This window comes from Antechinus flavipes, chromosome 5 (assembly GCF_016432865.1).
Source record: "Antechinus flavipes isolate AdamAnt ecotype Samford, QLD, Australia chromosome 5, AdamAnt_v2, whole genome shotgun sequence".
Classification (NCBI taxonomy): domain Eukaryota; kingdom Metazoa; phylum Chordata; class Mammalia; order Dasyuromorphia; family Dasyuridae; genus Antechinus; species Antechinus flavipes.
Window position 1 is genome coordinate 110,144,524 of NC_067402.1, and position 17,011 is coordinate 110,161,534.

Sequence of the window (17,011 nt, forward strand, 5' to 3'; positions counted from 1 at the left end):
CTTTTCCTTTCCTTTCTCTTCCCTTCAGGTCAACCAAATATGAGTCTAATGACTCTATTCTAATCATGTTCTCTGTCTTAGCTTTTTTCTCCCTTAGAAAATACTGGGAAATTTCTCTGAGAAATATAATGGGAAACATAAAAACTTCTCAATTTTTTTCAGGAGAACAAAGCAGAAGACTTCCAAGACTTCTACTGGTCAAAGGAACAATAAAATAGTTCTCTCTACTTTTCTTTCTTTTCTTATTTTTGAGTATTTATAGCCCCACATGATAGAAACTATAATGTTATAATGTTTTTGTAAGCTGTGAATATAAATAAAAAGCTATTATGAATTTAAGAATAGGTTTAAAAGAACCTGGATTTTATAAATCATGCTATCTATATACATTTAAAAATACAATAATATTAATCATGTACTCTGACAGTACTGAAGATACAAATATTAAAATGAAACAACCCCTACTTATAGTGTGAGCTTACATTCAAATAGAGGACAGACTGTGTATGCATGTAGAAAATGTTTGCTTATTTATGTTTTTTTGTGGTTTCATAAACCCTTTATTATTCCAGGGACCCAAGACCTACAGTTTGGAACTCCTGTGTAAATATTTATAATATATCTAACTCTCACAGAGTTTAAAGTCCCAGAGTACAATGTATCCAGGACGGCAGTAAGATCATTAAGATCACAAAACTTTGGCTAGAAGATTATTTCCAGAGATCCTAGAGCAGAGATATCAAACATGTAGTCTCAGCCCATAACACAGTCCAAACCAGATTAAAACATAATTGGGACATGTTTAACAAAATAACTAAAAATACAGTAAGATATAGATTATATGAGTATTTGATTTTCTAACTTGATATATGGACTATAGGGATCCTTATATGTAGTTTAGTGGCTCTCATTTTTATTTAAGTTTGAAATCACTGATCAAGATCAAACATCTTTAATAAATGAGGAAACTGAAATCCAGAAAGGTAAAATAGCTTCTTTGTGGCAGAGCTTGAACATGGATCCAAGATTTCTAACTCCAAAGCCAAGATTCCTTCCACTGGATATAAAAAAATAATAATAATAAAAATTAATAAAGGTATGTAAGTCTTTGGCTGAGAAAGCCTTCTACCTTTCAGCCTCTGACCATGGAAGCTAAGAGTTAAAATAAGGTATGTCAGCAATACACCAACCAACCAGACCAACAATGTGAAGAGTTTACCAAATCTTATTAGTCTAGAATTGATGTGAAGCTAAAAACTACTCAGAACATAAGAACAGCTTTATACTCTATGGCTGAATATTACTATCCAAAGAAATAAGAATATGTAAATTAGTTGACTGATGTTCAGAAGAAAGCTTTAATGTGGAAACAAAATGAGACTTATGTGGGCTAATCATATATGAATATGCAAATGAACAGACTGCAATTCACAAATCTAGCAATGAACATCCTATATTATGACTATTACAATATTCATACATCATTCACATATACTACTGCAATATAAGCTTTTTAAGCCTAGAATTGTGGCAAAGCCAAAAGTCTGCACATATTTACAGCCACACCACAACCCCAAAAGTCTAAAATTAAACATGTACAGAGAACTTTATCTACCTCCATACATAACCAAGCTGCCTCAACCACTAACAGTCTAAGGTGAATATTCTAATTTTAATCCAAGAACTCAAACTTCATTGTGGAGGTCTTGAAATATGACCTACACCTTATACACATATTTTTTTTTGTCCAGAAATTTCAACATCTGGATCAGACTAGTTCCAATAGTAGTACAGAGGGGAACTATGTATATAGCCACTAGCTTCCTGGAACAATATCCCAATTTTTTTAAAAATTTTTTAATAATTTTTTATTGATAGAACGCATGCCAGGGTAATTTTTTACAGCATTATCCCTTGCATTCACTTCTGTTCCGATTTTTCCCCTCTCTCCCTCCACCCCTTCCCCCAGATGGCAAGAGTCCTTTACAAGTTGAATGGGTTGCAGTATATCCTAGATACAATATATGTGTGCAGAACCAAACAGTTTTCTTGTTGCACAGGGAGAATTGAATTCAGAAGGTATAAATAACCCGGGAAGAAAAACATAAATGCAAGCAGTTTATATTCATTTCCAGTGTTCTTTCTCTGGGTGTAGCTGCTTCTGTCCATCTTTGATCAATTAAGACTCTCTTTATCAAAGAGGTCCACTTCCATCAGAATACATCCTCAAACAGTATCATTGTTGAGGTATATAATGATCTCCTGGTTCTGCTCATTTTACTCAGCATCAGTTCATGTAAGTCTCGCCAGTCCTCTCTGTATTCATCCTGCTGGTCGTTCCTTACAGAACAATAATATTCCATAACGTTCATAAACCACAATTTACTCAACCATTCTCCAATTGACGGACATCCTTTCATTTTCCAGCTTCTAGCCACTACAAACAGGGCTGCCACAAACATTTTGGCATATACAGGTCCCTTTCCTTTCTTTAGTATCTCTTTGGGGTATAAGCCCAGTAGAAACACTGCTGGACCAAAGGGTATGCACAGCTTGATAACTTTTTGAGCATAATTCCAAATTGCTCTCCAGAATGGCTGGAGGTGTTCCCACATCCCCTCAAACATTCCCCATTATCTTTCCCTGTCATTCTAGCCAATCTGACAGGTGTGTAGTGGTATCTCAGAGTTGTCTTAATTTGCATTTCTCTGATTAATAATGATTTGAAGCATATTTTCATATGTCTATAAATAGTTTCAATTTCTTCGTCTGAGAATTGTCTGTTCATATCCTTTGACCATTTATCAATTGGAGAATGGTTTGATTTCTTATACGTTAGTCTCAATTCTCTATATATTTTGAAAATGAGGCCTTTATCAGAACCTTTGATTGTAAAAATGTTTTCCCAGTTTATTGTTTCCCTTCTAATCTTGTTTGCATTTGTTTTGTTTATACAAAAACTTTTCAATTTGATATAATCAAAATTTTCTATGTTGTGGTCAATAGTGATCTTTAGTTCTTCTTTGGTCATAAATTCCTCCCTGTTCCACAGGTCTGCGAGGTAAACTATCCTATGCTCTTCCAATTTATTTATCATCTCATTCTTTAGATCATGAACCCATTTTGACTTTATTTTGGTGTACGGTGTTAAGTGTGGGTCAATGCCTAGTTTCTGCCATACTGATTTCCAATTTTCCCAGCAATTTTTGTCAAATAATGCATTCTTATCCCAGAAACTGGTGTCTTTGGGTTTGTCAAACACTATATTATTAAAGTTATTGGCTGTTTTGTCCTTTGAACCTAACCTATTCCATTGATCAACTAGTCTATTTCTTAGCCAATACCAGATGGTTTTAGTAACTACTGCTTTATAATATAATTTTAGATCTGGTACAGCTAGGCCACCTTCATTTGATTTTTTTTTTCATTAATTCCCTTGAAATTCTTGACCTTTTGTTTTTCCATATGAACTTTGTTGTTATTTTTTCTAATTCATCAAAGTAGTTTTTTGGGAGTCTGATTGGTATAGCGCTAAATAAGTAGATTAATTTAGGTAGTATTGTCATCTTTATTATATTTGCTCGCCCAATCCAAGAGCATTTAATATTTTTCCAATTGGTTAGATCAGACTTAATTTGTGTGGAAAGTGTTTTGTAGTTTTGCTCATAAAGTTTCTGATTTTCCCTTGGCAGATAGATTCCTAAATATTTTATACAATCAGTAGTTACTTTAAATGGAATTTCTTTTTGTATCTCTAACTGTTGGGTTTTGTTAGTGATATATAAGAATGCTATGACTTATGTGGGTTTATTTTATATCCTGCAACTTTGCTGAAGGTGTAGATTGTTTCTAATAACTTTTTGGTAGAATCTCTAGGGTTTTCTAGGTATACCATCATATCATCAGCAAAGAGTGATAATTTGGTTTCCTCATTGCCTATTCTTATTCCTTTAATCTCTTTCTCAACTCTTATTGCCAAAGCTAGCATTTCTAATACAATATTAAATAGTAATGGTGATAGCGGGCAACCTTGTTTTACTCCTGATCTTATTGGGAATGGTTGCAGTTTGTCCCCGTTACATATGATGCTTACTGCTGGTTTTAAATAGATGCTACTGATTATTTTAAGGAAAAGTCCATTCATCCCTATACTCTCAAGAGTTTTTAATAGGAATGGATGTTGGATTTTATCAAATGTTTTTTCTGCATCTATTGAGATGATCATATGGTTTTTGTTAATTTGATTATTAATATGGCCAATTATATTGATAGTTTTCCTAATATTGAACCAGCCCTGCATTCCTGGTATAAATCCTACTTGATCATGATGTATTATCCTGGTGATGATTTTCTGTAGTCTTTTTGCTAATATCTTATTTAAGATTTTAGCATCAATATTCATTAGGGAGATTGGTCTATAATTTTCTTTCTCTGTTTTCAACCTACCTGGTTTAGGTATCAGTACCATGTCTGTGTCATAAAAGGAGTTTGGTAGGACTCCTTCATTCCCTATTTTTTCAAATAGTTTATAAAGCATTGGGGCTAATTGATCTTTGAATATTTGGTAGAATTCACATGTAAATCCATCTGGTCCCGGGGATTTTTTTTTAGGGAGTTGATTAATAGCTTGTTCTATTTCTTTTTCTGAAATGGGACTATTTAAGCAATTTACTTCCTCCTCTGATAATCTGGGAAGCCTATATTTTTGGAGGTAGTCATCCATTTCACTTAGGTTATCAAATTTATTGGCATAAAGTTGGGCAAAGTAACCCCTTATTATTTCTTTAATTTCCTCTTCATCAGTGGTAAGTTCTCCTTTTTCATTTTTAAGACTGCCAATTTGATTTCCCTCTCTCCTTTTTCTAATCAGATTTACCAAAGGTTTATCAATTTTATTGGTTTTTTCATAAAACCAACTCTTAGTTTTATTTATTAGTTCAATAGTTTTTTTACTTTCTATATTATTAATTTCTCCTTTTAATTTTAGAATTTCAAGTTTAGTAATTGATTGGGGGTTTTTAATTTGGTCTTTTTCTAACTTTTTAAGTTCCAGGCCCAATTCATTGATCTTCTCTTTTTCTATTTTATTCAAGTAAGCCTCTAAGGATATAAAATTTCCCCTTATTACTGCTTTGGCTGCATCCCATAAATTTTGATATGATGTCTCATTGTTGTCATTATCTTGAGTGAAATTATTAATTGTGTCTATAATTTGCTGTTTCACCCAATCATTCTTTAAGATGAGATTATTTAGTTTCCAATTACTTTTTGGTCTATTTACACCTAACTTTTTGTTAAATGTAGTTTTTATTGCGTTGTGATCTGAAAAAAAAGCATTTACTATTTCTGCCTTCCTGCATTTAATTTTGAGGTCTTTATGTCCTAATATATGGTCAATTTTTGTGTAGGTGAACTGCTGAGAAGAAAGTATACTCCTTTCTGTCACCATTCAGTTTTCTCCAGAGATCTATCATACCTAATTTTTCTAATATTCTATTTACCTCTTTAATTTCTTTCTTATTTGTTTTGTGATTTGATTTATCTAAATCTGAGAGTGCAAGATTGAGATCTCCCACTATTATAGTTTTGCTGTCTATTTCTTCTCGCAACTCTCTTAGCTTCTCTTTAAGGAAGTTAGATGCAATACCACTTGGTTCATATATGTTTAATACTGATATTGCTACATTCTCTATAGTACCCTTAAGCAAGATATAGTTTCCTTCCTTATCTCTTTTAATTAGATCAATCTTTGCTTTTGCTTGATCTGAGATAAGGATGGCTACCCCTGCTTTTTTGACTTCACCTGAAGCATAATAGATTCTGCTCCAGCCTTTTACCTTTAGTCTGTATGTATCTTCCTGTTTTAAATGTGTTTTCTGTAAACAACAGATTGTAGGGTTCTGACTTTTGATCCAGTCTGCTATCCGCCTCCTCTTTATGGGAGAGTTCATCCCATTCACATTTGCGGTTAAAATAACCAATTCTGCATTTCCTGTTATCCTAATATCCCCAGATTATACTTTTCTTTTTCTTGCCCTCCTTCCCTTCTTCCCTATTGGTCCCACTAACGTTGCACAGCTCTCCCTCTTTAGTATCCCTCCCTCCTCCCTTGAAATCCCTTCCCCTTTCTTGTACCCTTCCCTTATTACTCTTTTTCCTTCTCCCTTTTCCTCTCCCACATTTTAATGAAGTGAGAGAAGAATCTGTGTAAAACAAATATGTCAATTGTTTCCCCTTTGAGCCAACTCTGATGAGAGTAGGATTCACACAATGTTCCTCCCCCTCTCTAAGTTCCCTCATATATGATAGGTTTCCTCTGTCTCATTGTTGCATGTAGTTTCCCTCTTTTTATCTCCCTTCTTCCCTTTTTCTGGCACTATGCCCTTTCTATTTCTACTTCCCTTTTTTATGTTATATTGGTAAAATCAAATTATACATATGATTTTTATATATATTCACAACAGAAATACAGTTCTCAAGAGTTCCTTTTACCTTTTTCAACTTCTCTTGATTCCTGTTGTTGAAGATCAAATTTTTTGTTTAAGTCTGGTTTTTTCCTTAGAAACAGATGGAATTCCTCTATTTCATTAAATATCCATCTTCTTCCGTGGAAAAAAATACTCAGCTTAGCTGGATAGTTTATTCTTGGCTGCATTCCAAGTTCTTTTGCCTTTTAGAATATCTGATTCCAGGTCCTTCGATCCTTTAATGTTGATGCAGCCAGATCTTGCGTGACCCTTATTGTGGCATCTCGGTATTTGAACTGTTTTTTCCTGGCTGCTTGTAAAATTTTTTCTTTAGTCTGGAAATTCTGAAGTTTGGCCACAATATTCCTTGGAGTCTTTATTTTAGGGTCTTTTTCAGAAGGTGTTCGATGAATTCTTTCAACGCCTATTTTCCCTTCCGGTTCTATTACTTCTGGGCAGTTCTCTTTGATGATTTCCTGTAAAATAGTATCTAGGCTCTTTTTTTCATCATAATTTTTGGGTAGTCCGATGATCCTCAGGTTATCTCTCCTAGATCTATTTTCCAGATCTGTTGTTTTTCCCAGTAAATATTTGACATTTTTTTCCAATCTTTCATTTTTTTGGTTTTGCTTGACTGATTCTTGATGTCTCAATGAATCAGTCATTTCTATTTGTTCAGTTCTAATTTTTAGTGAGTTATTTTCCTCATTAGCTTTTTTTTTACTTCTTTTTGTATATGTCCAATTGAGTTGTTTTGCTCTATGAAATTTTTTTCCATTTCACTAATTTTTTTTTTAGTGAGTCATTTTCTTTTTCCAATTCGCAAACTCTGTTTTTTACCTTTTCCAATTCACATTTCAGGAAGTTGTTTTCTTTTTCCACTTTATCAAATTTTTCTTTTAATGAGTTATGTGCCTTTTCTGTACTCTTTTGCATAGCTTCTCTTTCCTTTCCCCATTTCTCTTCTAGCTCTCTTTTAAGGTTTTGAATAGTCTCTTCTAGGAGAGCCTTTTGTATTGGAGACCAACAATCGTCTGGAGACTGTCTGCTATTAGTCTCTTCAGGGTTGAAAAGCTGTTCTCTTTCTGTGTAGAAACTATCAATCGTTCTTTTGATTTTTTTACTCATTTTGTTAAAGCCTGTAAGGTCTGCCTACAGAGCCAGGAGGTTACCAGCTTCCTCTGCAGAGCAGTAAAAGGTATATGGACGGGGTAGCTGTCCTGTCCACCGGCTACAAAAAGCAGCGAGGTACTGGAATGCTCTGGGAAAGAGTTCCCCAACCGAAAGTAACTCAGGCCTGCAGGGCCGGGCTGGGAAAGTGCCTTTCAAAGAACCTCAGCTGTGTGAGATAATGACTGCCCTGGGGCTAGACACTTAGCAGTGAGAGTTTCACTGCCCCAAGCCAAACCCTGCCCTGGGGCTGTGGGTATTAGCAGCTGAGCAGTGAATGGATTTGCAGGGACTGGAAGCGTCTGCCCGGGAAGTGCAGTCAGCTGGGGAGGTTCTATTGCCCCAGGCCGAGCCCCCCACACTGCCGATTAGAGGCTGCCCAGGCTGTGCCCCCCTGTCATGCAGATTAATAACTGCCCCCGCAAAAGCCCCAAACTGCCAGATGTGGCCACAGGCCTGGGGTAAAGTCTGCCTGAGTCATTTCCGGGTTTGAGGGGTTACAGCCAGATCTCGTTAGGTTCTGGTGTTTTTTAGAGGACCATCTGTTTTAGGCTTTAACTTCTCTGCCAGTTTACTGCTTTGTAATCAAGGCAGAGCAGTTAGCCTATAGCAGAGTCGTCTCTATAACTTCTCTAGCCACAGAGATCATCCCCGCCCCTGGTCTGCTCAGGACGCTAGCCTCTCACTGCCTGCACTAGTCTGTTCCTGGCCCCTCAGGACAAACCTTTCCTGGCGAGCTTCTGGATCGGCTGGTAAGTTGTAGTGCTTCTTATCTTCATGAATTTAAGCTGTGAAGAGTTATTTTTGAGGCTGGATTAAATATTTGGTTATGAGGGTAATGAGAGGAGCTTAGAGAGTCGTGTGTGCCTGCTCCGCCATCTTGGCTCCGCCATCTTGGCTCCGCCCCGGAAGCGATTTCCATATCCCAATTTTTAAAAACCTTTAATGATTCTGAAGCAAATCTCTGCCCTGGATGTAAAAGAATCATACAAGGGTAGCTCTAATGCTTTCTTAGCTGATTGGACTATCTAAAGACAACACTATTGGTTTTCTTTTCCAGAACAGAATAAGCGGAAGAAAGGAGAAAAAAAAAAATGATTATCTCTAAAGTGAGGCAACTGTACAGCAGAGTGCATAGGGTGCTAAATATGAAGTCATTAAAACTCAAGTTCAAACCCTTAAGAGCTACATAAACCTGAAAAAGTCATCTTTCTGTGCCTCAGTTTCTACATCTATAAAATGAGAAGACTGTATTTGGCCACAGGGGATATGGCTAGCCCTAGATCTATGACCCCTTCCAGCTATAAATCCAAAGATTTCTTTTCCCCCAACTCTGCCAGGGAATATTCAGGAAGCAGAATGCTTCAGAATGAAGGAAAAAGTCTCTGTTGGAACAATCCTAACTATACCCAAGATAAGAACCATGCATGGAATACTGTCGGGTCAGTTACAATTCTTTATAAAAATTAAATTAAATTAAATTAAATTTTATTAATGCCTTCTAGTCTTTTGTTTTTGCTTTGCAATATTTTGCTATTTGCTATATTTACCAAATATAAATCCTTATATCACCAATGAATACCCACTTTATGCCAGAAAAAGCAACTAAATGAAACCGGCTGTGTCTATGACCATGTCACTTATATGTTTCAGGCTCCCATTGCTTGATCAAAAGAAAGACGAGAGTATGTTTTACCATCTGATCTCTAGGGTCAAAACAGGTTATTGCAGTTACCTAAGAGTTTAGCTCTTTTTTTGTGATATTGTAATTTATATTTATATCATCATGGATACAAATGTACGTTGTTCACCATGTTCTGCCCATTTCATTCTCCATTAGTACATAAAAATCTTTCTGTGCTTTTCATAATTCCTCATATTTACTGTTTTTTAACAGTGTAATAAAATTCCATTACTTTCAAGTGCAATAGCTTATTTAAAGATGCCCTCATTCAAAGTACAATTATTTTGTATCTAGTTCTTTGGAAAGCCCATATTTACAATAACTCTATTCTCCCACAGATACTACATGGCTATAAATTATAAGCACCATGATTTCAAAAGAATTACAACTTTAGGTGATACAAAAAGCAACTGAAAATTTTATGGTAGGGTCTATGAACTATATCATGTGACCAATTATTACTTGCCAATAAGGAATGAGGGAATAGATCATCAAGGCTAAATCTGTATCCTTAAGTAATTGCTCTGGGTTCTGTTTCTTCATTTGTCAAATGAATGGTAATGTCCTTTCTTTAAATCTAATGATCTAAAACAAGGTGTTAACTTGAGTTTAACCTAGGTTTAGTGAACTTATTTTATTTTAATCGTGTAAAAACTGCATTTCAAAATTTCCTTTGGAATCTTATCATTAAATAAAATTACATGTAAACTTTTGGTTATGTGCTGAATAGGGTCCCTCTTATCCCATGGCAGTCAGATATTTAATATTTTTTCAAAAAGCGAATAAAGTACATAATTTTTGAAACTATGAGGGATCTTGATGATAAGAGCTGAAAAATATTTTGGAAACTAGAAATAGAATCCATAGAGACCATTAAAATAAAGTCCAATTCTTCATTAACAATCAATTCTTGAAGTGCAATTCAGTGTCCTATGGACAAATCACATCATCTCTCTGGGAGGGTTTCAATTTCTTCATTTGAAAAGGAAAGTACAAGACCTCTAAGGTCCCTTTCATATCAAACTTTATTATCCTATAACTACAGAAAGGAAGTTGAATAGCCATATTATGAGAATGAGACATAGTGGATGAATAGCTCCAATCTTTACTGTCTTTCAATATTGGGTATATTTCCATAGAAAATTAACAGAAAGAATGAGGAGGAGAGGACCAATAAGTAAGGAAGAACTCTAAAACTCTGAATTTAAAGAAAAAGTTAAAAAAAAAAAGAAATATTTTAGAAAGAAATATATACAATTTGCACTAGTAAAAGAAATTTCAACAGTAGAGATTTTAGGTCTTGCTAAAAATCTATGAGTATATCACATTATGAAGCAAATGTTATATTTATGTTGATTAAAATTAAATGACAAGATTAAAATCCCAAGAACCTAAATGGACAATTAGCAATAAGTTTTGATGAGTTTCTAAGGCATGAAAGTGCTAACACATGAAAGACTAGAACAATTTTATAGTAACTGCCCATTTTAGGAAAAAAATTGTATTTCTGTATGGTTCTCTGCATAGTTTATCCATTCCCTAAACAAATAGTAAACAGATCTTTAAGTATTTTCTCACCCAGCCTAAACAAATAAAGCTACACCTGTGATAGGATTTTATGACACAAATATAAAATTGTTCTACCATACGAAGGTACCTCATTTTCTATAAAAGACATATTGCTAAAAAATTGTGTACAAATGAAGTTGCATTTTAAATATACTATCAGGGAACTTATTAATTAAAAGTATCTTTTAGTGAATTACTCTGCAAAATAAATAATTGCAAGCGAGTTGACCAATGATAAATCTGGATTTTTATATATAGGTCAAGGAATAGATAGAGATGAAAATTTTTAAGGCTTTATAACTCAACCAATAAATTATAATGGAATAGACTCAATAAAAATGTCAAAAGCCAGAATAAGCCGGATTAGAATACAGGTATTACTGGCAACCAACTCTTATGATGCTATTTTGGGAGATAGCAATTCTAAAGTAGTAAGATCAGATCATTCCAAAGCCTGAATCATTTGATAACGTAAGCCATTATGTTACAAAGGTCAAAATATATATATATATATGAGGTTCTTACCTACTGTGATAAGTAGTATTAGAGGTAAAATTCAGAAATAAGGAAAGCAAAATTCCTACATTTAAAAATAATAGCCTCACTTGAACTTGTTTCACACTTTTTATTTTTTCAAAGAGCACTCATATTTATATGTAGCTTAATTTTATCATCACAACATGTAAAGGCCAGTAAATCAAGTATAATTATTCACACTTTCAACATGTGGAAACAGAAACATGGTAAAAGAGTTTTGCTTATGATCACACAGATGGTTGGTGGCAAAGATGGGGCCAACCTGCCTAATTCACAGCAAAATATTTTCCCCAAAGAATTCTCTATTAATCAAACTAACCTTCTTTTCCTTCTGGAATTATGCACAAAAACTGAGGTAAACTATCACTTAAATTTATCTTAATATTTAACGACAATTTAATTCAAGAAACTATGGTCATACTAAATATTCATTAAAATAATTATCTTTCTTGTTATCTTACAACACAATTACTTAAATAGAATCAAATTCCTTAAGAGGTTCAGAGAAATAGGTTGCTACTGACAAAATCAGAGAACTTCACAGAAGTCTGCCATCTATCTACCATCTATTCCATAAAACTTCAAAATGAACTAGCCCACCCCTAAAAGTAGAAGGGATAACGAACCATCTGTACCATAATGTTTAGAGCCAATTGGGAAGACCTGATTTTTTAATTCCTTTGCTTTTCGAATGTGTAACACTTTAATTGAAAAAAAAGTGGGGGAGGGAAGTTAGAAGGGACTTTTTTTAATATGAGATTTTTTATGTTACTTTGATGCTCTTTTTGGTGGGTTTCTTTGTCATGCTCCTATGTGGTAGTGGGAACAGCCAACCCCTGTGGCCTGAGCTGCTGCGAAAAGAAGCTTACAACTGTGCAGCATTCACATAAGAGACAGCTTTCCATCACTGCCTACCAATCTGATGCAACAATTCAATTAGATTTTCAAGGATAAAGCTAAAATGCAGATATCGCTATGGTCCATGGATCAGACAGATTAATGGAAAGACTGAAAAAGAACAATCGTTTATCATGGAAAGCAGTTATGATTTCTCTTTTCTTTTTTCCTGTTGAAATGTTAAAAGCATTCGGCACAGAAACTTTCCTTCCCAAATGAAATATTAGCTAACTTTTTAAAAGATCAGGTTAGCTGATGGGCAGCTTTCCTATCAGGTGATTTGGCAAAAGAGCCAAAGTTCTCCTTTAACAGTTAGTCTGACCTTCTTTCCATTACCAAAAAGGATCCTTATACTTCAGTGAGCATTGGTTATTATATTAGAATATTTCTGCCTAGTACCACACTTTTGAGATTTTATTAAAAAATGGAAAACTTTCCCAATAGGTTCATTTCCATGCCCAGCTCCAATATATTCAGTGCTGAACAAATGTCATTTATGCAAGAAGTCAATTGATGGATCTCCTGCAAATAAAGCTTCTTTAGAAAAAAAATTTAAATCATCATTAATCATGCAAAGTTGGGTTAGTATATGTCATTTAGCTTAAAACTATATTCTGGGAAGATGAAATCATGTACAATTTCACTTGCAGTAAAATGTGACCTTTCCATCCACTAAGATCTTGTAGTACTCATTTATTATCTGCAGCACTCATCTAATACTAACCTATTGCCTACTATCAGACAACACCTTGCATAAAGCAAGTGTTCAACAAGAACATGGCATTTAAATTTGCTCCATTTCAATAATTTCTTTTTTCAGTCACTTTAGTTACTTTTTCTACTCTTTCCTAGGAACCACCTAATTTCTACATATTCCACATAAAATGAGGGAACCAAAATAATATATAGCATTCTAATCAGCATCCAATCAATAATAAAGTAAAGAAGAAAGATTATTTATCCACAGGCTGTTGTGCTTCTACTAATCTGCCCCAATATCTCATTAGTACATTGCTGACTGGTACTCAGCTTGTCATCCAAAAGATGAGTCTGAGACAGCAATCAACATACATTCCCCAACTTTCAAAGCATTTAGAAACATAATAAACCTACCTCCATCACTAGCCACCTGTACTCTCCAAATCCAAAATATAATATGAAATAAAACTGAATCCCAAAATGATCGCTTACTTCACCATTTCACAAGTATTCCAAATGATGAAGCTCTGTTCTTCACTAGTCCTTGGAGATATGTCTGAGCACTTCTTCAACCATGAAATCAATTTTTTTGATTCAGATTCCATAGTATCAGTTTACTGAGAATATCAAGTGGCACAAAATCAAAAACCTTAGCAAAATCCATGTATTGCTTCTTTTTTTATCTATCAAGTCCATCGCTCTGTCACAGAAGGCAGTGTTTTTAAGACAATGATCTGCTTTCCATAAACGTAGGTTATTTGCTCTCATGTAAGATTCCTTTGCCTTGTGCCCTTCTAGTTGTCCACAGATTAATTTCTTGATAATTTGTCCTAATATCTTTCCATATACCATAAGTAAGCTGACTAGCCTATAACCTCCAGAATTATCCTTCTTCCCTTTTATAATAATGGGCTCTAAATTTCTCAAATTGCAACCCACAGGCATGCCTTCCATCTTGCAGGAATTCTCAAAAATAATAATGAAAATCAAGGGTGGCAGACAGAAACAGAATACTGGAATTTTCCTGGAATCTGACAAGGCCCAAGCCTGCCAGCTTTGAGCATGAAGCCTCTGATCCCAATTTTGCCTTGAGCTCCTTGAATAGCAACTAGTCTGAATTCTGTGGTCATAATGGCAGTTTGAGCTGCCCTACAGCAGATGCTGGGAAGTGATAGGAGAAACAGATTAGCAAGTCTTTAAGTTTCTGTTATCTTCAAAAATAATCTGTGAATAAAGGCTATAAACTCACAAGTCAGGAAAACTTCCTACTTTGCCCATAAAAATAACTTTGCTTGGGAAGTTTTGTTACCTACCTTGAAGTTCTCCACTGCGGCTGTACAGCTCCCTTCTCTGCTCACGCAAATAAGCACTCATGCTGATAGCATGGGAGGATGACTCAAACCTACAGTGGAACAGAAGGCCAGGAAAGGTTTATATGCTAATAGAACAGACCAACCAAAAGCCATTTAATCCAAAAGAACAATATCCCAATCACCTCACACCTGCTCCTTCAGCATCATGGCCAAGAAAACTACGGGAAGCAAAGAAGAAGAATAACAACAGTAACAAGACCAAGGTCAGTATCTGACTTCTGCTGAACTGTTCAAACTCTTTTCAGTCTCCTGGTAAGCCTTTTCCCAGGTTTAATCTACATTCGATACTTCAACAATCTTAGAAACATTTATTAAGTGACTACTACATGCAACTCAATATCCAAAATGCTGGAGATGAAAAGATGAAAAACAAACCAAATGCACAATTCCTGTCCTCAACAAGTACACCTTATATTAAGGGGATGAGAAGAGAGAGTAACATTAGAATTAACATTGGTATAATAATGCTTTAATGTTTTCAGAGTGTCTTATTTTCAATATCTCATTTGAATCTCATAACAGTCCTAAAGAGTGGGTATTATAGATATTTTCATATGCCTTTTACAGAAGAGAAAATAGCAGCTCATAAAACTTAAATAATCCAGTTATAATCAAACAACTAGAAAGTGTCAGGGGCAGGATCTTGACACATGTTTTCCTACCTCCAGGTTCAATATTCTCTCCCCAAAATAAGTTTCCTCCAATAAACAGCACTGAATAAATACAAGGTAATTAACGGAGAGAACCTAATATCTAGGGGACCAAGAAATGCATCCTGTGGGACTAAGCCTTAAAAGGGGCTAAGGATGCTAATAGGCAGGCCACAGAAGAAGATTGGGGATAGCCTGTGCAAAAACACCAATTTTTAGGGAATAGGAATATAGGGTACATATAACAAGAGAAGTAATATAAAATATACCTGCCAAGAGTGTTTGGTGTCAGATTGGAGGATACTACATTAAGCTGCAGTCTTATCCTAAAAGCACTAGGGAGGAACTGGTGATTTTTGAGCAGAGGCATGACAAGATCAGAATTGTGGAGTAATAAGAATCATTTTAAGTTTTGACCCAGCAGTGCCACTACTGAGTCCATATTCCAAGGTAATCATAAAGGAGAGGAAAGTACCCACATGTGCAAAAGTTTTCGTAGCAGCTCTTTTTGTGAAAGCAAGGAACTAGAAACTGAGTGGATGCCCATCAACTGGGAATGTCTGAACAAGTTGTGGTACATGAAAGTAATGTAATATTATTGTTCTATAAGGTAATGCAATATTATTGTTATATAAAAAATGACAAACAAGCTGATTTTACAAAGGCCTGAAAAGATTTACATGAACTGATGCTGAGCAAAACAAGCAGAACCAGGAATATATTGTACACAATAACATCAAGAATGTGTAATGATCAACTATGAAAGACTTGATTCTTCTCAGTGGTTCAGTGATCCAAAGCAATCCCAATAAACTTTGGACAGAAAATGCCATCTACATTCAGAAAAAGAGCTAAGGAGATTGAATGTGAATCAACACATGCTACGTTTTTTTTTTTCTTTTTTTCTCTCTCCCAAGTTTTTCTCTTTTGTTCTGATTTTTTCTTTCCCAACATGATTCATGTGTGTTAAAAATAAACAAAAAGTTAAATTAAAATGCATATATATATACATACATATATATATATATATACACACACACACACATATATATATATATATAGAGAGAGAGAGAGAGAGAGTATTTAACATATACTTTAACATGTATTGGACTACCTGTCATCTAGGAGAGGGGATGAAGGGAAGGAGGGGAAAAGTTGAAACAGAAGTTTTTGCAAGGGTCAATGTTGAAAAATTACCCATACATATGTTTTGTATATAAAAAGCTATAAAAAAGTTAAATTAAATTAAATTAAAATAAAATCATAAGGCTAAAAAAATAATCATTTTAAATATGATTATGAGCGTATTACCACCCAGTTCAGAAAAGATTCAGTATTTCAGCTCTCTCACCTTCTATTTGGACAGCAACACTTCTGTCACTCCCAGAAGGCTTTTGTAATCAGGATTACTCTAGAAATACTGCTAACTAACTAACCCAAAGTCACAAACTACAATTTAGAGCTCTTGAGGCAATATATCTGTTAAAATATCATTCGTTTTTTGCTCTACAAAGTATCAAATAAAACACTTTTACATAATTAAATGTATGTTACTATCTTCCATAAAAACAGTTTTGCAATAACCAAGTGAGAGAGATTGTTACCTATTTTATATGGCCTTGTACAAGGAGGCATAGAGAAAATTAATAAAAACTGAAATAATATAAAAATTAATATAAAAAAATCAAATCAAAAGTATGTAAAACAAAACTGAATAGATTCTTAAAATCTGAGACAATTTTAAAAAATCAAGTTAGAAAAAGAATCAGAAAGATCTGAGTTCAAATCCAGTTCTGGAAACTTTCTAGTTGGGTGACCTTGGCCTGTTTATCACTGGAGAAGGAAATGGAAAACCACTCCAGTGTCTTTTGCTAAGAAAATCCTATGGCCAGTCATTTGTGTGGTCAAGAAGAACTGGACGCAATTGAAATGACTGAACAACAACTGAAGAATGAATCCATTGGT

The 17,011-nt window shown here is 34.6% G+C and overlaps 1 protein-coding gene across 4 annotated transcripts in view; it reads right to left on the reverse strand.

Moving 5' to 3' along the window:
* EXOC4 (exocyst complex component 4) overlaps positions 1 to 17,011 on the reverse strand; it is a 931,688-nt gene that overhangs the window by 675,295 nt on the left and 239,382 nt on the right. For all 4 annotated transcript variants that reach the window (XM_052001552.1, XM_052001551.1, XM_052001550.1 and 1 more), the window contains exon 9: positions 14,337 to 14,425. In XM_052001552.1, the coding sequence (XP_051857512.1) occupies positions 14,337 to 14,425 (89 nt within the window). The remainder of the gene's footprint in view (positions 1 to 14,336; positions 14,426 to 17,011) is intronic.